Consider the following 25,741-nt stretch of genomic DNA (forward strand, 5'->3'; position numbering starts at 1 on the left):
AAATAATTGAAGATTTCCTCATATTAACTTTTAACCCTGACATAGTTCCAAAATCATCAATAGTTTGCATAATAATTTCCATATTCTGAGAAGTGGCTGACCCAAATAAAAAGACATCGTCCGCATAAAAAACATGAGAAAGAGAGATATTTTTAGTTAGTTTTAACGGACTCCACTCTCCTTTTTTCACTCTCTCCTCAATAAGCATAGAAAGTCTATCCAAACATAACACAAAAATGTAAGACGACAAAGGATCACCCTGCCGTATGCCTCTTGAGGGTCTAAAATTTTCCGTGATTTCACCATTCCATAAAACAGCAATATTTGGGGTAGTGATACAGCACATAATCAAATCAATAATTTTTAAAGGAAAATTATAGCTAATTAATGTATCTCTAATAAAACTCCACTCAAGACTATCATAGGCTTTAGTTAAATCTAATTTCAATGCCATTATGTTCTTTCCTTTTCTAGATTTATGAAAGTGATGTGCAACTTCCTTCACAACGATCACATTATCCTCAATACCCCTCCCCTTAATAAAACTTGATTGAAGAGGGCTTATTAAATTATCTAGAATGGGTCTAAGTCGATTTGTGATAATTTTAGTCACTAATTTGTATATCGTGTTGCACAGCCCTATTGGTCTAAAATCCGCCATGCTTTCCGGCTAATCTGATTTAGGAATTAAAGTAATATAGGAATCATTAATGTCCTCTGGAATAGTGGCTAAATTAAAGCAATTGCTACAGAATTTTACTATAAAATCACATACTTTTTGCAATAAAATGTTACTCAAACACTCCATCCCTCAATATTTGTTATACTTTCATTTTCACTTGTCCCCACAATATTTCTTACACGTCCTTTTCAGAAAATTTGTAGTACATTTGAATACTTTGTACTACTTATATAGTAAAACTATATTGATTTTATATGATCGATATTAAACAATTTAAATTTTGTTTAACGTGACTTATACGAAGTAAGTAGCGATATTAAAAACAATGAATTTTTATTGTAATACAAAGCTAACATATACTCCGTACCTTTAAAAAAAAAAAACCTAACGAATTTTCGGTATTTCATGGTTCATTAAAAGCAGCGTTAAAAAATGAGCGAATAATACACACACGATAAGAAAATTGAGCGATAAATTCTTCTTGAAAAGAAATACAATTTTGGACCATAGACCAAATGGATCTGGGTCAGTGTAAAACTTTAACAGAGAGAATAAGAAAGAGAGAGAGATATTTATTATTGCCTGCCTTCCTCAAATGAAGCCTAACAGTATATATACAATTGTTTCTAAAGTAGGATGATAAATAGATTTTATTTACATTAAAAGAGTGTAATTAGTTTGTTGTAACAAACTTTGACTTTCCCATCAACTGAGATATTCCTTCACCCCCCTTCAAGCTGGAATTGGGAGGAACTGCTACAATTCCAAGCTTGGAAGTTAAAAATTGATGTTGATCAGCTCCTAGTGCCTTGGTCATAAGGTCAGCCAGCTGAAGGGAAGATCTAACATGTAGCAAATTGAGAAAACCAAGCAAATAGTAATCTCTGACATAATGACAATCAACATTTAGATGTTTAGTCCTCTCATGAAAGATGGGATTTTCAGCAATATGTTGAGCAGCAGTATTATCACAGAAGAAATCAACAGGTTTAGGAACATGAACCTGTAACTCTTGAAGCATTGCCTCTATCCAAACAACCTCACTCGTTGTATGGCTCATGCTCCTGTACTCAGCCTCGGTTGAGCTCTTTGAAACCGTTTTTTGCTTCTTGGTTTTCCAAAAGACTAAGGAACTACCAAGGAATACACAATAACCAGTTAAAGACCTTGCTGAAAACGCTCATGTACCCCAATCAGCATCACTATATGTTGTGAGTGTCAAAGGGGTGTTCGCAGCATAAAAAAGGCCTAGATGCAAAATACCCTTGAGATATCTGAGCACATCTAGTGCAACATTCAAATGTTGAATCCGTGGATCACTAAGAAATTGACTTAACTGCTGAACCACATAACTGATATCTAGTCTTGTCATATTGAGATATAAAAGCTTTCCGATAAGTCTTCTATAAACCTCGGGATCTTGTAACCTGTCACCGTCTTCTGTACTCAGTCTTAAAGCTCTTGGAAAAGGAAAAGGAGTCGTTTTGCAGGCTTCCATTTTTGTGTCAGTGAGCATATCAAGGATGTATATATTTTCTCTGATTGAGAAGTATACCTGCAGATGACCTTGTGACCTCAATACCAAGGAAGTATTTGAGCTCACCTAAGTCCTTTATGGTGAAAGCAGTATGTAAAGCTTCTTTGACAGAAGTGATATCAGCAAGATCAGAACCAGTGATGAGAAGATCATCAACATAAGCAACAATTGCAGTGAACTCCCATCTTGATTGCGAATGAACATAGAATAGTCTTGCTTGGATTGATTGAAACCAATGCTGATCAAAAATTTGCTAAGCTCTAGGTTCCATTGCCTAGCAGCTTGTCGTAAACCATATAAGGATCTTTTGAGTTTACATACCATACCCGGAGGAGCTTTCTTATATCCGGGTGGAGGAAGCATGTAAATGTCTTCGTCGATATATCCATGAAGAAAAGCATTATTAATATCCACCTGATGTAGATGCCAACCATTTGCTGCAGCAAGAGCAATTAGAGTTCGAACAGTAGTAAATTTAGCCACGGGGCTGAAAGTATGCTTGAAATCTTTTCCTTTAATCTGTTTATCACCCCTGGCAACTAGTCTGGCTTTGAATCTGTCGATCCTGCCACCTGGTTTGAATTTTATCTTGAAAACCCATTTAGATCCTATTGCCTTTTTATCCTTAGGCAAATATACAAATTCCCAAGCATCATTCTTTTCAAGAGCTGTGAGCTCTTGATCCATTGCATCAACCCAATCCGGATCATCTTTAGCTTGATTATAATGAGCAGGCTCATGAGTGGTGAGAACATTATGGAGACTTGCCAAATCTTCTATGTCTAAGTGAGCTAAACACGATTCAGTAAACACATTGAAAATATTAACCATAGAAGCTTGAGCGTGAAAAGAAGGTAAACCAGAATTAGAAGGAATCACAAAGTCGTTGAACTTTTGTGGCAATTGTTTAGGTCTGATACCATGTAAAACTTTAACAGAGAGAATAAGAAAGAGAGAGAGATATTTATTATTGCCTGCCTTCCTCAAATGAAGCCTAACAGTATATATACAATTGTTTCTAAAGTAGGATGATAAATAGATTTTATTTACATTAAAAGAGTGTAATTAGTTTGTTGTAACAAACTTTGACTTTCCCATCAACTGAGATATTCCTTCAGTCAGGGGCAGATTTTTTTGGTCACAACGAAACTAGGTCGGATGTGGATTCACCTCTAAAAAAGTGGGTCTGGATCTAGGTCTTGCCAGATCCGACCCATTATCAATCCCTAATCAAAACATATATTAACATCAAAGTCATTTTAAAGATGTTCTGATATTGCTTATACAACTTTAAGCTATTTTTGGTGTAATTATACATAAATATTACCGCTATGTAATAAAAATTCAAAAGTTCTTGCACACTTTCACGCAATTTTTGGCCTTTTAACATGTTTTGATTAATTTTATATTATAATTTTTTTATGGATCAACATTATAAAGGTTACAGGAATAATCCAAGCTTTGAAATACTTCCCCATTCTTATTTACATGACACAATTAATTTTGGCACATAAATTAAGGAGAGGTAAAAGAGACCCCTTGACAACAACAATCAACCATCACTTTCACGGTTTTACCTCTTTCAAAGTGAGGACAAAGATGATAATTCATTATATAAAACTTTCCCATAATAAAATTACGTTGACTAAAAAGAGTTTTTCCTAAGAGAAAATTATGTCATATGAATAAGAACGAGTAAAAATTTGTGATAAAAATTGCGCATGCCGGTTAACGGAAAAGAAAAATAAAAAACATGGCTCCCATGTTTTAATTTGGGGCGTCACGAAATGAGCAAATGTTACTCATATAATTTCGTCATCCAAATAAAAACATGGGAAGCCGTCCACTCAACGCGCTCCGATCCTCCTTTCTCTGTCTAAAATAAAAACCACCATTTTATTTTATCTTATCTGTTAATTAATCACTTTCTCGTTAATTAAAAAATAAGTAGAAACTATATATTTAGAAAAATACAATTTCCAAATATTGCACTTTTTTCTCTCTCTTCTTTCTCTATCATTCTAAACTTGTTAGTTTTTACGTATGGAATTTGGAAATCCTTGTTTTACATGGTCTTTATTTTTATTTATTAATTATGTTATTCAATTAAGGCCTTTTCTGGGTTTGATTTCTTCATTTTAATCGTAAATTCATCCAAATTTTGGTATCAAAAAATTAAAAGAGGAAACATTCAGGAGGTGTTTGTTTTAAGAAAATTGCATGTTCTGTTACGGACAATCTCCCAGGGTAATTAATTTAATGTTTGATTTTGTCTGAATAATTATTATTCAGGTTGATTTTTGGATTTTTTTGGTTTATTTTTTGTTAATTTTTTGCAGAGAAGAATGGGCGAAGGCTCAAAAATGGACTTTTTAAAGCTGGATGATTCTCCTATGTTTAGGACTCAGGTAATTGAACCTGAATTCCCTACATTTTATTTTTAATTTTTTGAATTTTTATTTTCTGGGTTTTGGTTTTGAACATAGATTTTGAGGTACAAAATTGCAAGGGATTTGTTGATATAATGCAGATCAATAGATGTTGTTATAATTTGTTCTAGTCTATCATCCCCTTCTAATTACTTGGTAGTTTATATAAAAGCGAACTAGCTTAGTTTGCTAAAGTCATGGGTGGTACCGAGACCTGTGATTGAATCACCGTTTACAACCTTACATAATTGCCTGCACACTATAAATAATTGGTCGTCTATGATATTGCTGTAAAAAATGTTCAAAATGTCTCCTTTATCCTAATAAGAGGTTAAGGGTGGTCCAAGCATCATAATAAGATAGAAATCAGCTTATGTTTTTGACATGGATGATTGAAACTGTAAAATTGTTAGCAGAAAAGAGGTTGTCCTTTTTTTTAATGGCCATATTCGCATTTGTAATCTTGTTGTTGAACAAGTACTTAAGTTATATTTTTGGGTTGGTGAAACAGCTTCAGTGCTTGGAAGAAAACTCTGAACTGCTGAAGGATCGAAGTTTGAAGTTTTACAAAGGATGTCATAAGTACACGTAAGACCCTTTGTTTTTCTCTCTAGTCATTCTGGTGTTTTTTTACTTGATTCTCATAGTGTGCTATGTCATCGTCTGCGCAATACATGAGCCTCTCGCAGTCTCGCGTGCTCCTTTTTTCATTTATAGTAATATCAACTTTTTGGTGAGGCGGACTTACAATAACTTATCGTGAGACTTTGAGTGGAAAAGAGTAAGGAGTCACCCCTTTAAATGAAAGTTTACCCTGGTATTGCTATAAATGTTGTAAGTACGCTATATACAAGATCTGCTTAGTGATTGTTGGTAGCAAATTGACAATATGGTACTATTGCTTTATGTATGAGGGAACTGACCTTTATTTAGGAAGTTTATGATCTTTTTAAACATTTGTTGTAATATGCCATGAGGAGGCCTGTTTTTATTGGCTAGAAATACTACTTAACTATCTGCAACATGATTCCGTTTCCTACTGATTATAATCTTGAGAATCAACCAGTTTTCTCGAAGTATTAATTCATCTTGTTCTGAAGGAGTAGAAATTTAAGGATTAAAGACTTTATTGGGGAACTTGAGGCTTTCTATTGAATAATTCATGTACTGATGAAAAAATAGTAGATGGATTCAAGATTAAGAAGTGATATATTATGTGTAATTTAGGAATCCGTGGTCCACCAAGCTCATCTTCATTATATAGAGATGTGCATACTGCATCTAAAGCTCCTTTTGTCATTCTAATGATTTGAACTCGTGCTTTCAAAACTCAGGGAAGGGCTTGGAGAGGGTTATGATGCAGATGTTGCTTTTGCAAGCGCTCTTGAAACATTTGCGGGAGGGAATAATGATCCTTTAGGTGTTTCTTTTGGAGGTATCACATCTCATTCTCCACTCTTCTATATTAAACTATAACACTTCTCTCTCTGATGGTTTTTTTTTTAGTATATGGATTTTGTTTCGGGAGTTTCTAAACTATATTTCTGGTGTATCATATTTCGAAATGATACAGAAAAGCATCCTTTTACATTTTTATGTGTATATCTGATTCCAGGCCCTGTCATGGCAAAATTTACTATCGCGTTGAGAGAGATCGGTACGTACAAGGAAGTTCTTCGATCGCAGGTACTCGATCCTTTACTTACTAAAATGAAATATTTATTATTAAGCATGCATATTTTATTTCTTGACATTAAAGCTTCAGGGTTGAGGTTGCTTAGTATGAAGTGGGAAGTGCTTGCATAACTCTCATATACGGAGTGTATTATAATTTCAATAGTTGTGCATATGTTATCCCACTATTAAAGTTAAGTAGCATATCTATCACAAATTGTTGAAAGAGAAAAGTTTTGTTTAGCTGTGTATTGGATGCATCTATTGTTGATACTAGCACGTCCATCTGAGATTGGTTAGTAAACTTGTGAGAATGGTCAATGCGTTATCACTCTGAATGTTACTGGTGGAATCCTAAAAAAGTTCAAATTTCTCTCCCTAAGGCCTTCAGGTTTCTAGCTTATGAAGTGCTCTGATGTGCACTGTTCTAGACTGTTACCAATGGGAAAATGCTACTCCTTGAGTCCCACATTATATGTCCCATTTGACACTTGTAATATAAACAATGCTTGGAAGTGTGGGACATAAAATGTTAGGAGGCAAAATGGGTGCTTGTTGGTATGAAGCTTGCAGGGGAGATAAGATTATAAAAGATTGTCCTGGAAAATAATACTCTATCAAACCATGATTAATGCCATTTGTGAATAAGAACAGGGTTTGAGCTCATTCCATTTTTTTGTTGGTGGTATCTTAGTGTTTTTTAGTCTATCACTTGGTCTTTTTGTGGGAGAGAAAACATAAAGTGTCTCATTAGTTTGCTCATGTCCAAGTGTCCAACTGTTGGTGGGATGTTGGTAGAAGTTTTTGGATATCTTATTTTTCTTCTCCTGTTGAACTCCAATGACTCGAGTTTGACTAATGAGTAGTTTCTCCCTGCTGGGACTTTGCTCTCAAAATGTGAAAGAAAAAGCACCTGAAGCATATGAGTAAATAATCTCAAGTTTATAATTTTAATTTAATATAATTAAATTGAAACAAATTGAGAGAAATTGTTGGCTAAATTTTAGCCATGATTGACTGCTCTCTATATCTTCCTGTCATTCAAGGAGTTTATTCCCATATATGTATAGCAAACCTATGGCAAGCTGTTTTTTGTATTGTTGACCCCATAAGTGCTGATTTTGTCTTTTGGCCTTATTAGGTGGAGAACTTACTGAACGTGAAGCTGCTACAATTTGTGAATGTTGACCTGTATGATGTCAAGGTACTTGATGGTATTCACCATTTCTGTCTTCATTTCTTTCCTCCACACCCCCCCCCCCCCAACAAAGAAAAGCTAGGTATGAACCTAATTATGAATTTGTAGAAGCTGGTGTACATTGGTTCATTCTGCTTACGTTGATCTGCTCTGCATCAACTTGAGGGGGCTTTTCACTGTGAGTAATAGGATTCGTCAACATAATCTACTATGTTTGTGATGAAGCTTTTCGTATAAAAACGAAACACACCTAGGATAGAATTATTAGAATCTTTCAAGTGGGAACAACTGTCCTTATGGCAGTCTTTTGCGAGGCTTCCATATGATATCAGTGTCCTGTTACGACATGGTCTGTTTCTTGTTTACTATCATTACAACTCCATCAAGCCAAAGTATTCTCCTTGATGCAATGCAATGATATCCCTTTAAATCTTGGATAGAATGCTCTGAAACATGCTCCTTTCTCTCTCTTTCATGCAACATGCGAATCCTATATCACTATATGACTAAGCTTAATATACTTGCTTATATGAGGATCTTTACTCACTTTCTTATATAAGGATCTATTATGCTTTGAAACAGGAAGCTCGAAAACGCTTTGACAAGGCTGCCACTTCGTATGATCAGGTGAGCTTTCTCAAAGTTATTATTTGGAATCTGGATTATGTTTAGATAGTCATTGAACAGTATTGTATATATCAATAATATCATGCTTCTCTTCCAACTGATTTGATTAAAGTATTTTTTAACAATCTATGGCACTGATTATGGACTTATATTTTGTCTTGGAATGTTATTCACATGTGCAAGACTGTTTTTCTGCTGATTCTATTCTGTTAGAGAAATTAGGAAACAATAGATTTTCCATATATGTTTAGGAAATATGATATGTCGTGGACTCGTGGATTCTAGTACGAGTAAAACCTATATTCCAATACGTATGGCAGTAAAGTTTTAATACGTATGGCACTTAAGATGGAAGCGTAAAGTTTTTAATTCGATTTTGCTAAGATGCATTTGAAGTTTTTTATGTATTTCTATCTTGATTTTCTATTCCTGTAGTGGTTAATCGGTGTAAGAAACAATTAACGGTATGATAATATTGAAAATTCTTAGGATGTTCTTATGACCTAAAGTTTCAGAATTATACTACTCAAGAGAGTTGGATAATGGAAATCCCCCCCCCCCCCCCCTTCCCCTCTTAGGATACTCAAACTAATTTTCCATACTATACCACTGCCGCAGGCCCGTGAGAAGTTTTTGTCACTAAAGAAAAGTGCCAGGAAGGATACAGTTGCCAGCATAGAGGAGGTATGTAGTCCTTCGCCAAGTTTTCTGATGCATACATGATAAGCTGATTTATTGTCGATGATCACTATTTCTCATAATCTAATTTGGTAGAGAGCCCTTCCAGGAACTTCATACTGCAAGAGCTGTGTATGATCAAGCACGCTTCAATTTGGTATGAATCTGTTCCATCCACCTGATCTTTCACGCATTGAGATTTCCTTGGAAGTATGTTTGTTAATGATTTTTTGTCTACATCCAACTTAATGAGGTAGAATGCTCCAAAATCCAAACTGCAGGTTACTTCTCTGTCAAATGTGGAAGCGAAAAAACATTATGAGTTTCTGGAAGCTGTTAGCCGATCGATGGATGCACATCTCCATTACTTTAAGCAGGTAAATTATATGTCAGGAATTTTCTGTTATCAGTGTAATCTGATATCTGCAACCGTGTGTACTGTGTGGTAGTTGATTGTTTTAATATTTTGCTTTCCAGGGTTATGAATTGCTGCATCAGATGGAACCTTTCATGAAGCAGGTTCGCCTTGTATCATGTGATTCTAATTAGTTTTATTGTTGTCAGTTTATTTTGTTGATGTTCACCTCTGTACTTGATTGGTCTCAGAACCTTTTCTAGATATAAACTCAAATAGTGGACCTAGGTTACATGAACTGTAGACAATTCATTCATTTCAACTTATACCAAAAGATATAAATCACCTTATTGTAGTTCCTCTTTGTGAAATTATAGGTTATAACCACCAATTGTCGCTTGCAGATTCTTGACTATGCAGAGCAGTCAAAACAAAATTCCAGCAATGAGCTCACATCCCTCAATGAAAAGATGAAAGAGTACAAAAGGCAGATAGATGAACAAAGTAGACAATCTGTAAATGGGTCTCGTGATTATCATGGAATGGAATGTGCACCACCTTTTACCAAAAGCACTGATAAAGCAATAGAAGAAGTTATGCAGTCTTCTGCAAATGGAAAGGTGTTTTCACGACTGCTGTCACAATCAGAGCTTATGTCAAATGCCACTAACTTGAGTGCTTCTTAGTTACCTATATTCACTTTTAATTTGTGTATACAGGTCCAAATCATTCAACAAGGATATCTATTCAAACGTTCTTCTAGTTTGAGGGCTGACTGGAAAAGAAGGTTTTTTGTTCTTGACAGTCGAGGGATGTTATACTATTATCGAAAGTCACGGAGCAAGGCATCAGTAAGTTGAACAAAATAAAAGCTCTCGTATCATTTCATATACTCCACCTTCACTTACTAGCTTTTTCAATGGTTTCTTCAGATGGCAACCGGTAGGCTTTCTAGTCCACTTCATAGTTCTGTTGATCCTGGCTCAGTACTTGGTCGATGGATCTCTACTCATCACAACAATGTTTCCAATAGTGAAGAAAAGTCCGTGGCACGTCACACTGTCAACCTGCTTACATCAACGATTAAACTTGATGCTGAACAGTCAGATATGAGATTTTGCTTCAGGATCATCTCGCCTGTGAAGACCTACACGTTGCAGGTACTTTCCACTTTCATTTGTAACGGAAGGCCCAACAAAAACAAATGAGAACAATACCTGGCATGTACTCTGCTGCTGGTGTGAATAATACAAGGGCTTTATAACTGCCAGGAAATATATTTTCTTAGTTTTTTAGCGGAGCATAAACTAATGTCAATACTACTTTTGTTGGGAAATGTAGGCTGAGAATGCAACAGATCAGATGGAGTGGATTGAGAAGATAAGAGGTGTAATTGCTTCATTATTGACTTCACAAGCCATTGAAGGGGTATATCTGCAATGTATTTTTTCCTGCTGTTTTACAGTGATAAAAAAATATACATATAAATATATGAGTTGTTTTTATATCCACACCATTGATATAATGAATACTTAATTTCAATCCCAGCGTCTTTCATCGTGGGGGGATCAAAGGGATGCAGTCAGTATGACAGATAGTGGTTCCTCTGAATGTTCTTCTATTGGCGATCCAACAGTCACTGAAGAAGGTTCTTCAAATTCCTTTGGGCCTCGTAGTTTCCAGCAGCAACGACATAGTGTGAGAGTTGAAAAACCTATTGACGTCTTAAGAAAAGTGACTGGTAATGAGAAATGTGCTGATTGTGGTGCTAATGGACCTGATTGGGCTTCCTTAAACCTTGGAATTCTCATTTGCATTGAATGTTCTGGTGTACATCGCAATCTTGGAGTTCATATATCGAAGGTTTGTCACATCAATTAAGTTGAATACTTTATTCAATAATTCACTTTTTCTTTTAACTTGTCCGTGAAGTAATAAGGGTCAGGGACTGGATTTTTAGAAGTTCAGATAATTTATGGTGAGAACAATTGTAGCATTAGATCAGAATGATGTTTGAGCTCAATGCATATGTTTTGAGAACCTGGAGACTTATCTTCCTCTCTATCTACTTAATCTTGAACAAGTAGAACACTATCTACCTACTTTAAATTCCTTAATTAGATATTGTTAGATTATGTGAATAAACTAAATTTAGTGCGACTATTATTGTGTATATTTACTAGTACTTCCACATATTATATATGTTGTATAATACAGTGTATGATCAATGAGAAAGGCAAGTATTGCTCTGGAATTCTTTGCATCATTTATGACAACTTGATTGATATTCTTCTAAAATTGGCATGTGTTTTATTGTTTCTACAAATTGCTGTTTAAGTTTCTTTATTCACAGTTTACAGCTTATTCTATTGACTTCTTGCTCAGTCCAATGCAACCCCAGCTCCCAAATTCTTGATAAAAATAACTATCGACCTTTTATTTTGTGCTGATTGGCGATGCCTTTTATTGATTGCAGGTGAGGTCATTAACACTTGATGTAAGAGTGTGGGAGCCTTCGGTTATATCTTTGTTTCAATCCCTAGGTAATGTCTATGCAAATTCAGTGTGGGAAGAATTTTTGCATGCCCAAAACTATTCCCAAGCAGATGAACGACCGGTAATGTAAGTGATGTAAGCTTTAACATGATATTAAATTTAAAGATGTTTTTTTTCTTTTTTTGTCACTGTGCTAAAATTTCAGTTCACTTTTGCAGTTTCCCGAAGTCCGAGCAACATAAACCGGCATTCATGAAAAAGCCTACATCGAATGATCCCGTCGCAGTCAAAGAGTTGTTTATTCATGCAAAGGTATCGGTTCATGTTAGCCAACCCCAATCATTTTGGGACTAAGGCTTGGTTGCGGTTGTTGTTGTAATCTATTATATTGACTTCAACCGATTTTGGTGATATAAGACTTGTGATATGTGACCGTCAATTTTTTTTTATTGTTCTCCACGATGGTAATGTAGATAAAACAAAAAAAATTATAGCATATGTATTCATGGGCTCGTGCACGTAAATCGAATGTTTGAAATTCAAATGTATGTGATTCCTAGAAATACTGAAGTATGTGTCTCATTGTCTCTCATAAGTCGGAACTTTTAGCATGCTCGTATCAGAGGCAAGAGCATTTATAGACACTTATTGATTCTGGGAAAAAAAATTATAGTCTTTAATCCGTTATGTATTAACTTTCCGTCCAATTGCCCTTCCTGCTGGATGTTGTTTGATCTGCAACTGCTTAATAAAAATCAGCCTGATATTTTGTGCTACCGTGTACAGTTGAATCTTACTATATGCTTGATGGTAGTGGGACAAGCTGGAGATTGGTTGCACCCTGTTCTTAAATTTTATTGAAAAGATATCTCTTGCTCCTGATAGTCTTTTCCTTTAAGATGTCTTGTGCAAGAACTGAAAGGTTTCTATCTTCAGTTCTTGATTTGCAGTGCTGAATCTGAACCTTTCCTTTCTTTTTCTAGTGGCTTAATTATATACTGAAGTGATATGAAAACTCTTGCACATACTTAGATCTTTGATTTAAGCCCAGACTGTGATGATGACTTCCCTTGATTGCAGTATGAAGAAAAAATCTTTGTTCGAAAGGCAAAGGGAAATCAAAATACATTCTCTGTGCCGCAACAGATGTGGGAGAGTGTTCGTGCCAATAATAAGAAAGCAGTTTATCACCTTATTGTATGCTCTGAAGCAGATGTTAATGCCATACATCGACAACCATCAACTGCTAAATCATTTATTATGCCAAGAATGAGAAATTCAGATGAGACTCCCCTCGTTCGCGATGCTGATAGAGGTAGAGCAAAATCGGTTGACAGGACTGCCTCAAGATCATTGAGCTCACTAATGAAAGGAAAAGATGCCTCTAGAGAAAATTCTCTTGATGGATGTTCTTTGCTTCACCTTGCCTGCCAATTTGCTGATGTAGGCATGGTTGAACTTCTCCTACAGTATGGTGCAAATGTAAATGCTGTGGATTCAAGAGGTCGAACACCACTTCATCACTGTATCACAGAACAGAAAACTGATACAGCAAAAGTACTTCTAATGAGGTATGTTTTGTTTGAGCAACCCCATCTCCTTATTTTCTCAATGGATTTTGGTACTTCTTTCAGAACAATAGGTTTCTTAGGAAGCCATTGGGCTGTGATCATTTCAAAAACCATGCACTTAAATTTGACGTACACTGCCTATCTGAATTCTAAATTCATTGCAGCTGACCAAATTCTTGCTTATAGTTTTTTATGATCTCGAGAGTGTTGTTTAAGTTCTGTAATCATTTTTCAAGAAGTTTCTAGCCTGAGCTGTTGCATTAACCACCCTAGTTTAATTTTATATTAATCTGAATGTCCAACATGATCTGAAGTTGGCACATAGGAAATTCATCTTGATCCGTTGGCTTTTGTATTACACCAGACAAGTCAAATTGGCTCATCAAACTGTCTCTCTTCTTATACAATTATTTTTAAGTATCAAACAGACTGCATTTTGTTAATGATACGGGCTATATGATGTCTGTGAGATTGTAAAGTTGTTCCGGGGAAGTTTCCAAGAATCTGAAGTACGTATTTTAAGGTACTTAATTGTAGTTTAAAAGGTACTTTGAATTTGAAAGGAGTGAGTGAGAGGAGTTTGGTTCATCTCAGGTATGAGGTATGGAGTTGGATACCAAATGCATGGGTTTGGATGAGTCATACCTAGAAACCCATACCTTGGTTCAATGTGTTTGGTTGCATAAAATTCAGAATGATGGTTATGATGGAACAAGCTGAACAAAAACAGAACCTGAGAAGAGGGACTCATGGAGCTTGAGCTGGTCTCAAGGTAAAAAGAACAAGGAGAAAAACTCAAGAAGATAAAGGCGACAACTGTTATCAATGAGCCATATAAAGATCAAGAGTTGTATAAGCAATTCGATGCAATAGAAGGTGATGAGACTCTTTAAGAACAACGAAGAGTAAAATGTGCTTAATGGATGACTACTACTTAAAACTCTTTAGATGTGTTAGATATGCTAATTTTATCGATGTGTCATGTTTTTTAATGTTTTCGTCACTATAGAATGTCCAAGCCAATTAAGGTTCAAAATCTGACATAGGTAGGGAATCATGGGAAGATGTGATAGTGTGTCTGGAGTGACAAATATGGAGAGTATGTTTAGAAAAAATTGGTATTGAAGTTAGTTCCTGGTATATATGAAGGTTGCTGGGTTTTAGTTTTGATGGTTGAACCGTTGAAGCCTTGAAAGTGAAAGTGAAAGTCAAAGTTGAAAATTCAAGGAGGAGTTTGAATAAGCAAATCCGCTGAATTGGTTGAAACTTGAATATGTAGGTGGAGACATGGAGTTAGGGTAAAAGTCCAATAAATGGGGTTTTAACGTGTTTTGGGCACTAAAGTGGATGTATAATTGATACTTTGTATATGGAACTTGGAAGTATGGAACATAGACAATAAAAGACTAAAAAAAAGAACAAACTTTTTCATTTGGTGCAAAAAGAAGCGAAGAACAAAATAAGACAATGGAGTGAATGAGCAAAAAGGTGTTTGTACTTTTCTTTTTCTGGTAGTTTCTGGTGAGTGGAAAACAAAAGAAATAAAAGTAAAGGGATATGAATCTTTATTTTGGGACTTAAGTGCAAAGTTTTCTCCCCCTTTGCAGAAAACACTCTGGTGCACTACCACCAAATGGAGAATACAGAATCAACGTGTTGAGTCTGAAAACCTAGGCTGAAGGAAAAGCCACCAACAAAGCTTTAGGAATTGAGAACATGTTAACTTTTTTAAGTGTAGAGTAGTGGGCCAGTGAGATGTCACTTTGCTCAATGTCGATGAAACAGAACAAAGAAGTCAAAACATGACCAGTTTATATTTAGTCTTCCGAACTTAGGTCCCGTAATCTTTTCTGTTATGTTCCCGTGTACTAAATTTATTGCAATGGCCATTTGGAAATGATGGAGAGTAGCCCTCTGTCTTCAACACCTGATGCCTTCTGCCTGTTGAACTGCAAAACAACCTAAAAATTCCAAGACTGGACTCCTGCTGCGCCAGTCAAGCAATCAAACCACGAGCTTCTCAGCTGTCCATGACACTGGAATTTCATTTCCTAATGGATTTCTTTTTCAGGATTGTACATGTGCTGTCTGACAGCAAAAACATGAGACTAGTTAGTAGAATGACATTAGTAATCCCATTCTGTAGCAGAGGGATTAAGGAAGATTTTAGTCTATCTTGATTTTTGTTTTTACAAAATTACTTTGAACTTACTTGGTAATATTTGTTACAGGGGAGCTAGCGGAAGGACCATCGACAACATAGGGAAATCTGCAATGCAGCTGGCTTTGGATTTGAAATTAAACGATGTTGATCTTTTGGCACTCTTAACAGATAATAATATCAGATAGTGAAAAGAAAGAATCAAGGAATCCGAAGCATATATATACCACACAAAATTGAATAGCGAGGAGTTAAGAGATGCAGCATTTTGCATCCTTCCCTGAAGCTCATACAGGTCATATCTTGGTTCATCATTTTTCTTGACAGTCTTATCCGAGGTTCACACTTCAAACACATATTTTACCAAAGTATAGCTTCCATCATGTATAAGACTACCCTCATTCCTTCCTTTTTCATTTTTGCTTGCAATTTTCTGATTCCCCGGTATAGTGTTGGGTTTTGTAACTAATACTGGTAGGTGAGGTCACTGATGTGGGCTTTTGGAGATTGTGAATCCCTCTTTCTTGGTTATGCAGTAAGAAACGGGACGGAGAGGACTGGATTTTGTCTAACAAACTGATGATACTAGATCATCCTCATAGGTGATAAGTAGCTTGTACAATTATGTAATTATATTCCATTCATTTGTATAGATTTTCAGCACGCGTCCAAGCGCATGATTTTATTTTGGTATTTTCTCCATCGAAATTGGATATCAACAACTGTTCTAAAGTGTTTGTAGCTTTAATCCTCTTTCTGGGGGTAAAACAAAAAAGATTGGGCATAATATACTAGCTGATGCAAGGGTTGAGCATGAAGAGAAAGTTTTGTAGTTGATGCAGTAAATTAACTAGCTTGCGACCGTGAATTCTTTACGTTGTCTGGTTTCTCCTTTTCATTTTCATGCAGTAAATTACCAAATCCATGTTCATTTTTGAGTTCAATTTCATTGTTATAAACTTATAATAGAAGTATATCAACTTGACTCCTAGCTGTTTCAAAGAATTGTCCATAAAGTATATGTGACATGTACTTACCGTACTCGATAAATCCATGAGAGTGCAGTAAGCACAAAGAGTGCATATTACTAAGCTTTGCTGTTGCACTTCCTGAGTGAATTTGAAGCGATAACAACGGAAGTAAATCAGTAAACCACAATCATTTACAAGTGAAGATCGTAGATATCTTCGAATTAACCTAACTGAAAGACATAGGTTAACAGGTAAATCTCGGTTTCAACCTGGTCTATTACATCAGTAGTTACTGAATATACTGGATATTCAGCCTGCAACGTCAACCTCGTCTACAACAGTATTTACAAGAGATTCATTCAAAAAAAACAATTAATCTAACAAAAAATGGTATGCCTTGGTAAAAAGTAATACTACCAGAAGCATTTAAACTAGGAAAAAAAAAACAGGCATGTACTTATTTTTGGTACAGAGCATTCTAAAGCAAGAAGGCTTTTTCTTTTGCTGCAGTTTCTCAGCTGTAGTGTTAATTTCTGCAGCTGACAGGTGAGAGTACACTTCTGTTCTTCAATGCCAGTATTATACTACAATGGCTGTGTAATCTTGAATCTTGATCTAAGATCAAACAATTAATTTACCAACCAAAGAGTATATCAGTATCCATCTGAAAACAATTAGCTACGTAAATGCACCATGAATCAGATGGGATTTTATTCTTGAACTTACAGATGACTTATTCTAGGATTGCGGAAGTTAGTAAATCTGAAAAACTTGCACGAATAAATAATTATTTGAACCAGAAGGGGGGGACCAGCAAGGCGATCTCTTTCCTCCCCTTGGTCGGCCCTTGTCAGGCCATTCAATATGTATCCTTTGTCAAAGGAATTGAGCCTGGAATGTGAAATCAATGATAATCCAAAAAAGTTAATACCCAAACCAATGAATTGATGCAATTTTGAAACTGTGTGATTGGCATCAATGAAAATCACCTTTCAATTTTCAGTAGATTGTGTAACTTCCTTCACTGCTATGCCAGAGCTTATGAAAAAGCTGTGCATTATATTCTCCAGGAGAACCATGCAACCTGGTTACTGCTTGTTTTATTAGTTGACCAATCAGCCACTTGCACTCTTGCAACTTCTAATCAAGAGATATGACATAATTGTTGGAACTCTCTTAACTATAAACCTGCAGCTGCAAAAGAAAATGTGTTAAATTGTAGCAAGTAATAGGTGCACATTAAGCTGATAAGACAAGTGCTATGTTCACTTAAATTCACAAAACTGGCTCAGCCAAGTATCAATAATATTTGACATACATTATCTTAAGGACAAATATTTCTTTTCATTCCAACCAGTTATCCAATGGGCAGGGCAGGAGAATGCATTAATGCAATTTTATGGCAATTGGCAAAGGCCTACATCAGCTGATAAAATTACCAATATTTTAAAACAGGATGTAGATAATTACAAATATTTTAACACTAATCTATGCTAATATTTTAAACCAGGATGCTTTGCATACCATGATGCCACGTGTATCTTTTTGTTTTTTTTTGTGTAAAACCAGCATTTACGTTCATCATTTCAATTTCTCCTCTTTAATTAGATGTTCTTTTCCCTTAAAAGTACTTTTTATTTGTTTCACATTTTAATTTCAATTCCATTATACTCCAAATGCATCATATTTCATAATTTCAAATTTTCTGTATCCTCCTAGGCATTACATAGACAGTGACCAAAATTTTACATTAGGAAACTCGTGCACCGCACGGGATAAAAACTAGTTCACCTAAAATTTCATCCTCTCACATAACTTCTCAAAATTGTGATGCAAATTACAAGCCTTTGAAGCTAAAATATAGTTTGCAAGCGTTCGTCCAAGGTATACGTCAAGAGAAAATCCGTTTTGATCTAGTTTGTAACGTAGTAATTTGCTTAATCAGAATTCTGTCGATATCACATTACCAAATCATCAAATGTCCTTGTTTAGTCAAATCGCAGCATGTCTACTTGCTTGTCATTAGTTACATCCCTGGTTCTAGCAAAACTACATTCTACATAACCACGCATTACATGATTTACATCTGTAATTGTAGAAGATATATCTTCTGAATAGCTCATAAAAGTGCAAAAGAATAATTAAAACCAAATAAAAATAGAAGTAAAAAAATAAAGGGGACCCTTATAAGATACTGACTCCATTCAGAAATAGTTGCACTATATCTAAATGGTACAATATTTGGCAGGAGGAGAGAGTGTGGGAGGGGTATATTTTCTACTTTTTCACTTCGTTACACAAGATACCCCCACCCCCCACTATACTCTTGCCACACAAAAGATACCCAAACAGCCGAACTTAACTGTACTAATGGTACCATTACACCATATCCCAACTAGGCAACCAATGGCCAACCGCAAACATCTTTCTCTCTCCTCACAAGCTCCATTCCCAACCACTAGGAGGAATCTTGGGTTTTCCTTTTAAAGGTTTGTAGATTGGCTAAATATCAAATTTCATGGGTTCGGTAAGGGTATGGAGAAGCTATGTAACTCGGACTCTTCATTTCACCTCAAGTTCCCATGTCGGGTCCAACACGCCACCATGGTTATTGACACTTTGACATTTCATTTTGGGACAAAATTAAAAAAAGATTAAAAAAGCTGAGTCAGACACTTGGGCTCATACCCTTGTCGGAAATGAGTAATCGAGTCCTAGTAATGTATAGGAGAAGTAGTAGTTAATGGGCAACGCTTCTATGGCATTCGTGTGGTGTGTGGTTGCGGAATTCAAAGGTCTTTTCAGAAGTCTTTGTCTTCTCAATTGTTATTGGACAAAGTCACTTATATAGCTTTGTTATAGGCTAAGGCGATTGGGGATTTTAAGAGTTACTCGGTCAGGGAGGTTTTAAAAAGTTTAGTTAAAATGTAACTTGTCGTCTTTATTTTGAACTTTTTTTTTCAGCTGTTTAATACAGGTTTTTTCTTGTCAGGAAAAGGTTATTATCAAGAAAAAATTAGGTAGTGTATTCATACTCTAAGTATTTATCCATATTGGCAAAGTAAGGCATTAATATTCGGTGTACGGTTATAAACGATATGGAACAAAAAGGGTTTGTTTAGTGGACAAATAACAGGGATTGGTGGGAGTGTGCTATATTTGCTTCTCTAAACACCTTCAAGTTCATAGAGGTTCTAGACTCTAGAGGCACTGATTCACTTGCTTAGCATGCCATCTTCAAAGATTAGTTATCAGAATTCCCAACTTCCACGATATAATGCAGTAGCAAATGTCTCATGCCATGCCTAAAAGTACATGATAAGTACTTCACCCATGTAACTCTCCTGTATATATTTGTACAAACTACTAGCATAATTGCTATAAATTGCATTTTGCACTTTGTTTTCTATATGAGTACATCATTCACAAATATATTATAATAGATCCAGTCATACATTAAGAGAAACGTTGCAAAATGGTCAGTGTAACAGCACTTTAATTAAACTTTGACTATTTTCTTGATGTTAAAGATTTCTAAACCCCTGCAAATGAATCGGGATATGTAGGGAGTAGCATTTAAATTTTTGCAAATGGAAAGTGTTTGGTTTGGTAAAAACGTTTTCATGGAAAATGATTTTCCCCTTTTCAATCATTTCACGTTGTTTAGTATGGCAAGGGTGAATAATTTTCCAATAACTCTCTCTAAGGGTGAAAAACATTTTCCATTTGAAAGGAAGGGAAACCACTTTTTCTATTTTTTTCTCCTTACCTCCCTCTTGTTTCTTTCCAACAATCCCCACCCATCTACCCTCATTTTCCTTTTCTCTATGAATTTTCTTGTAAGGAACCAAACAATGGAAAACTAATTTGGAACTGTGTTTTTCCTTGGAAAATGTTTTACATGGAAAATCATTTTTCACTGAAAAAGTTTTTCACCATACCTAAAGAAGCCTAACTCTTGGAGAAAGTTTGTAAATTTCATATAGCACAACAGTCTATATCAAAAAGTTTAGTCGGATTGTATATCACAAGTCCACAACTAAATAAAAACCTAAATTCATATGCAGAAGTTATACCTGAAGGGTCCTTTTTCTTTTCCCTTCTCCAAATGCAGCAAAAGCATGTAATGCTTTCCAAGATCTTCCCTGAAAAAACACAGAAAGAGGTGATGTGCGTAAGACAAACAAGTAGTTGCATCTCACAAAGCTTGCAAGATGTGTAATGACTTCCATGGCCTTCGTTCATAAGAGACAGGAAGAAGTTCTCAGACAAACAATCTAGATTTTAAAGAGTTTGTGAAGCAACAGAAGTATCAAGCTTCAAAAAAACAGTGTTTAATCCTGAAGATTTGAAACAAGGAGCTAGATAATGTAACTCCAACCTCTATTAAATTAGTATGTCGAAAAAATAATTAAGAAGGCCTTTTTAGCAGTAAACAAACAAGTTACTGTTACACCAGATCACTTTTCTTGTTGGCATCCTCGTTGTTTTCCACCCAAGCAAATAATTAAGAGCATTCAAAATCAAAAGAAGGAAAGGAAAACCCAGCCTTCTTTACTAATTTTCCCAATCACCAAAGTGAACACTTTTTCCCCATATTACCAACGTGTCGCCCTACAGAAACCTCAGCAATCAGAGCCCGTATCTCATTCCACTAGATAACTCTACAGATGCGGATGATGCCAAAGCTCGTGGCAACATTTAGGCTCCGTTTGATTGGGTGTAAAATATTTTTAGTGTAAAATAATTTTCATGGAAAACAATTTACAATGGAAAAACACAATTCCAAAGTTAGTTTTCCGTTTTTTGGTTCCATGTAAGAAAAATAATGAAACAAAAGGTAAATGAAAGGGAAAGTAAGCACGTAGTGAGAGGAGTGTACAAGAGAGATAAGGAAAAGGAAGGAAAACAGTTTTCCCTTCATTTTGAATGGGAAATGGTTTTCCATCATTGGGAGAGCAATTTTACTCCTAGGGAAAAGGGTTTTACACTCCTTTGCAAACCAAACAATGTAAAAGTTGAAAATAGAGGAAAACTATTTTCCCGGAAAATGTTTTACGCCCTACCAAACGGAGCCTTAAGAAAAAATCACACAGTTCTACAAGGAGAAAGACCACATAGCATGTCAAGAATAAAATTTTGAATGGTCGAGAACCTAAGCAGCCTACTACTAGTACAGAAATTGCACCTATTCGAACTGAGAGTTACAGAGAAATCTACAACGTATTGCGCTTCAAATTCACTAGGATTGGGTGATACCAAATGTCCGATGAAAATGTGTTATTTCAGGGACCATCAGCAGTAATAAGAATAAATTTTACTTCTCCTTCTTTTTCAGTAAGAATGTTATGTATGAACCAAAGACAAAAAAGATGGGGTAGCAAAACCAATATTTTCTTATCAGACCAATATATCAGAGTTAAGATAAAGAGAGAGAAAAAGGAGAACAAGAATCTGACTTACATGTACTTGTGCGACATCCCCTGCAATAGCGCCTGCTGGCAGTCTCACGGCATGAGATCAGTGACAAGGCAACATTCTCTGAACGACTTTACACCAGATTAGCAACATTCAATACCCTTTGCCCTGAAATTTGGTCGGGACTCTTAGAATTGTCTTGATCGTTAATGTGATTGAAATCATTCAAGATAGTGCAGCTGGAAACCCATTTAAATTGAACCATGGTCTCAAGAAATTTAGCTGCTTCGTCTGTATGTCTGGATTGACACAAAGCACGAATTAAATTAGTGCAAGCATTTGAACTAAGCATGAGACCTTGTTGTTCCATATCATCAAGTAGATTTAAGGCTTCAGAAAATTGTTCCTTCTGGTTTAGGCTTTCAACTAACGCATCCCATACATTTTCCTTCAATGTCAAACCCTTAAGTGATAATTCATCCAACATCTGAAAGACTCTTATCCAATTTCCTTCTCTACAATAAGTGTCCACCATTAGGGAATAGACAACTTCATCAGGCATAACGCCTTTGTTCAACAAGTCATTGAAAAGAGACACCAACTTAAGCCCATTACCTGTTTTGTTATGTCCATTCAAAAGGGAGGCATAAGTTACAGTAGTTGGCTTTAGATCCCTATTTTGCATCTCCAAGAAGAGATCTTCAGCTTCCTCCATCATTCCCAATTTGCAGTGATGATCAATTAAAATGGTATATGTCACATTGGTGGGTGCAATATTTAAGTCTAGCATATCTTGCAATAGTTTTAATGCTTCAGCCGACTTATTTGATTTGCAAAACCCATCAATTAATGTATTGAAAGTATGAGTTGAAGCAATACCCTTGTGCAGCATTTCTTGAAATAAGGACAGAGCTTTGTCCAAATCTCCTTTTCTGGAGCAACCATCAATAACGGAATTGTAGACAAAACTATCACATGGTATGCCCTTTAGTTGCATATCATCAAACAATCTAAACGCCTCCACTAAGTTCCCACATTTGGAATAGCCATCTATAATAGTAGCATAAGTCACACTGTTTGGTGCCAACCCCCTTGCAGTGGTCTCACAAAAGAGTTCATGCGCCCTCTCTATTTCACCAGACTTGCACAGTCCGTTAATCAAACTATTGTAAGTTACAATATTTGGATGAACACCTTCCCGTCTCATCTCTTCGAGAAGTTCAAGAGCCTTTGTCATATCTCCTTGCTTAGAGTATCCAGAGATTAGGGAACTGTAAGTATACACATCAGGCACCAGACACTTAGCTCTAAGCTCTATGAATGCCTGTGCAGCTTCTTGCATCTTTCCATTCTTGGCGAGACTATGGATGAGCACACTGTAGGCGAGTAAATCAGGGAGTACTTTCTGCTTGAGCATATCTTCAAAGGACAACATGGCTTCATCGATATTCCCTTCTTTGCAATGTCCATCAATAAAAGCTGTATAGACGATATCATTTGGTTTAATGCCACACCTTGACATCTCCTCAAGATATCTACTGGCAATTTTCATTTCCCTGTCTTTGCAATATCCATGGATTAAAGCACCATAGGTATATGCATCTGGCTTTAATCCTCTCTCCAACATCTCATCAAAATAAGACCTTGCTTCACCCATTCTTCCACCCTTGCAGAGGCCCATTACAAGAGAATTGTAGCAAAAAACATCAGGTGGAATCCCTTTCTCCTTCATTTCTTCAAAAATTCTCATCGCCTCCCCCAAGTTACCCCCGTGAATATAACCTTTTATCAAAGTAGTGTAAGTGACAACACTTGGTTTTATACCACAAAAGGTCATTTCTTGTAGAACTTTATAAGCACACTGAACATTTCTAACATGACAAAGCGCATTGATTATTGCATTAAATGTGAAAGCTGTGGGGGACAAATTCATGTTCTTCATCTCAGCAAGCAGCTCATAGGCCGCCTCCATTTTATTTTCTCTGCAATAACCTTCAATCAAATAGCTGTAGATTTGGGAACTAGGACTTAAACCTAACCTAATCATCTCAAACAATAGACCTTTTCCCTTGTCCATGTCACCTATCCTACAAACACCACTAATCAATGCGGCATATGTCACAAAATTCAGCTTAATTCCACAAGCAGTCATCTCATCCTTAATTTCGAGAGCCTCTGCCACATCACCTTGCTTCATAAACCCATCTATCAAAGAAGTATACGTAATATGGTTAGGCTTCAAACCCTTCCCCATCATTTCTACCAAGAGCAACTTTGCTTCCCAAGCCCTTCTATTTTTACAAAATCCATCAACGAGTATCGAGTAAGTATAGCTATCGGGTGTTAGGCCCTTCTCGGCCATGGAGCGTTTAAGTTCCAAAGCTTCATCTAGGGCACTGGTTCTGCACAAACCATTAATAAGTACATTATAAGTCACCAAATTAGGACTAATACCCTTCTCTTCCATTTCCACAATCACCATTTTACCTTGCTCAACCTTCCCTTCTTTACATAGACCACTAATCAAATTAGTATAAGTATATATGTCAGGACCAAGATTAACCTCCAACATTTTATCATAAACCCTCCAAAACACACCCATCATACTCTTCTTCAACAAATCAGACAACAAAGAATTGCAACAAACTAAACTAGGACAAAAATCACCATCTTTTACACACAAGAACAAGTCAGCAGCCTCTTTTAAGAGGCCCATTTTCTTGTAAGCATTAATCACTATATCAAAAATGACAGAACTACAATCACGCCTATTATATTCCCTAACACAACTAACCACTGAATCGAAAACCATATAAGAAGGAGGCCGTGTTTCAATCAAGCGCTCAATAACCCCATTCGCAAGAGGAAAGCAGCTAGAATTACAAAGCAAAACAGCTAAAACTGAGTAGGATAACAAATTGTGATGAATACCCAGTTGAGAATGCGACCAATTGAAGAACCCCAGAAGCCGAATTGGATCAGAAAACTGATTATGATGAAGAACAGCTTGAATTACTTCTGGGTTTAGCTTCTTAATGATGTCTGATGACCCCATTAAAATGCTCCAGCTATTGTGGTTGAGAAGCTTTGAAATTTCTTCAACAGTTTCAACATTTTCGGCGTAGGAGATCTTCTTCAATGTGGTAAAGAATCTGCAGGAGGATAGGAGAAGAGAGAATGTTCTGAGTCTGATGTGCTTTCTGTGGGGCAATAATCTAATGTGGTGATTCCAAAACACCATGATTTTGGTGAAGGTGTTAGCATAGCAGGAAGAAGAGTGAGAAGGGGAAGAGAGAGAAATTTCCCCTCAACACAACAAGAACAGGGAAGAACAACATCAAATCAAATGCATTGTGGAGGCGTCAATTGGGCTTCCTTCTTTTGAAAACTTACACCAATTTGTCCCATAACCCATAACTGAGATTCGAATGGCTTTTTTTGGTTCAGCTTGAGATGGTTTTTTAAACTACCGTTTTGATATATGCAGTTTTAAAGGATAACTTTTATTTTTATATAGTTATAAGTAGACCCGTCAAACTGGTCAGTCGGCTGGGTTGTAAAAAATTATTTTCGGGTTCGATTTAATTTGGATCGGTCATTTTCGGATTCAGGTTTAAAATGCTTGTTGAACCCCACAACTTTCGGACTCGGGTCGACCCAACGGATTGAATAATTTTAAACGTGTATTATAATTTCATTAATTTAGGTATTAATATACGGATTACAAAATATGGGCACAAATTAACAATTTTTTCTTCACAAGATTATATTTAGTCTAATTCAACCATAAAATGGCGTATAATTTAAATTAAAATCATATTACTCTCAACAATAGTAACAACAACGTCTTTATTATGCTTAAATTTTCTCATAAACTCATTTATTACTATAAATACAATGCTTTTCAATTGGTCAGGTCAAAAACGAGTTCAATCGAATTTTGA

General features: G+C 35.9%; 2 protein-coding genes across 5 annotated transcripts; one reads left to right on the forward strand and one right to left on the reverse strand.

Annotated features, from left to right (window-relative positions):
- Positions 1 to 4,143: 4,143 nt before the first annotated feature.
- LOC110784617 (ADP-ribosylation factor GTPase-activating protein AGD3) lies at positions 4,144 to 16,222 on the forward strand. 2 transcript variants are annotated; one of them, XM_021989069.2, is made up of 20 exons: positions 4,144 to 4,466; positions 4,559 to 4,627; positions 5,160 to 5,236; positions 5,983 to 6,083; positions 6,264 to 6,334; positions 7,464 to 7,526; positions 8,103 to 8,147; positions 8,766 to 8,831; positions 8,935 to 8,982; positions 9,107 to 9,202; positions 9,303 to 9,344; positions 9,585 to 9,800; positions 9,900 to 10,031; positions 10,113 to 10,340; positions 10,522 to 10,608; positions 10,729 to 11,043; positions 11,657 to 11,802; positions 11,895 to 11,988; positions 12,757 to 13,247; positions 15,479 to 16,222. In XM_021989069.2, exons 1-20 carry the CDS (start codon positions 4,440 to 4,442, stop codon positions 15,594 to 15,596), a joined length of 2,532 nt encoding a protein of 843 aa, XP_021844761.1. In that variant the 5' UTR covers positions 4,144 to 4,439; the 3' UTR covers positions 15,597 to 16,222. The 2 variants fall into 2 exon arrangements, with proteins under 2 accessions (XP_021844761.1, XP_056686128.1); XM_056830150.1 differs by lacking the exons at positions 4,144 to 4,466; positions 4,559 to 4,627; positions 5,160 to 5,236; positions 5,983 to 6,083; positions 6,264 to 6,334 and having other exon boundaries at positions 7,519 to 7,536.
- A 397-nt stretch (positions 16,223 to 16,619) lies between these two features.
- LOC110784618 (pentatricopeptide repeat-containing protein At5g61990, mitochondrial) lies at positions 16,620 to 25,229 on the reverse strand. 3 transcript variants are annotated; one of them, XM_056830149.1, is made up of 6 exons: positions 22,413 to 25,229; positions 21,843 to 22,096; positions 20,456 to 20,524; positions 17,369 to 17,573; positions 17,106 to 17,270; positions 16,620 to 16,994 (listed from the first exon to the last, which is right to left on the reverse strand). In XM_056830149.1, exons 1-2 carry the CDS (start codon positions 25,036 to 25,038, stop codon positions 22,023 to 22,025), a joined length of 2,700 nt encoding a protein of 899 aa, XP_056686127.1. In that variant the 5' UTR covers positions 25,039 to 25,229; the 3' UTR covers positions 16,620 to 16,994; positions 17,106 to 17,270; positions 17,369 to 17,573; positions 20,456 to 20,524; positions 21,843 to 22,022. The 3 variants fall into 3 exon arrangements, with proteins under 3 accessions (XP_056686127.1, XP_056686126.1, XP_021844763.1); XM_056830148.1 differs by having other exon boundaries at positions 17,369 to 17,567; positions 21,843 to 25,227; XM_021989071.2 differs by having other exon boundaries at positions 21,843 to 25,227.
- Between the last annotated feature and the right edge of the window lie 512 nt (positions 25,230 to 25,741).

This window comes from Spinacia oleracea, chromosome 5 (genome assembly GCF_020520425.1).
Source record: "Spinacia oleracea cultivar Varoflay chromosome 5, BTI_SOV_V1, whole genome shotgun sequence".
NCBI lineage: Eukaryota > Viridiplantae > Streptophyta > Magnoliopsida > Caryophyllales > Amaranthaceae > Spinacia > Spinacia oleracea.

Excerpts from the sequence above, each read along its gene's own strand:
- LOC110784617 (XM_021989069.2), top strand. The coding sequence starts at position 4,440 with ATGTTCTGTTACGGACAATCTCCCAGG. Across the intron at positions 7,527-8,102 it reads TTGACCTGTATGATGTCAAG|GAAGCTCGAAAACGCTTTGA; the intron begins GTACTTGATGGT and ends GCTTTGAAACAG. Across the intron at positions 11,044-11,656 it reads TTGGAGTTCATATATCGAAG|GTGAGGTCATTAACACTTGA; the intron begins GTTTGTCACATC and ends TATTGATTGCAG.
- LOC110784618 (XM_056830148.1), bottom strand. The coding sequence starts at position 25,038 with ATGGTGTTTTGGAATCACCACATTAGATTATTGCCCCACAGAAAGCAC.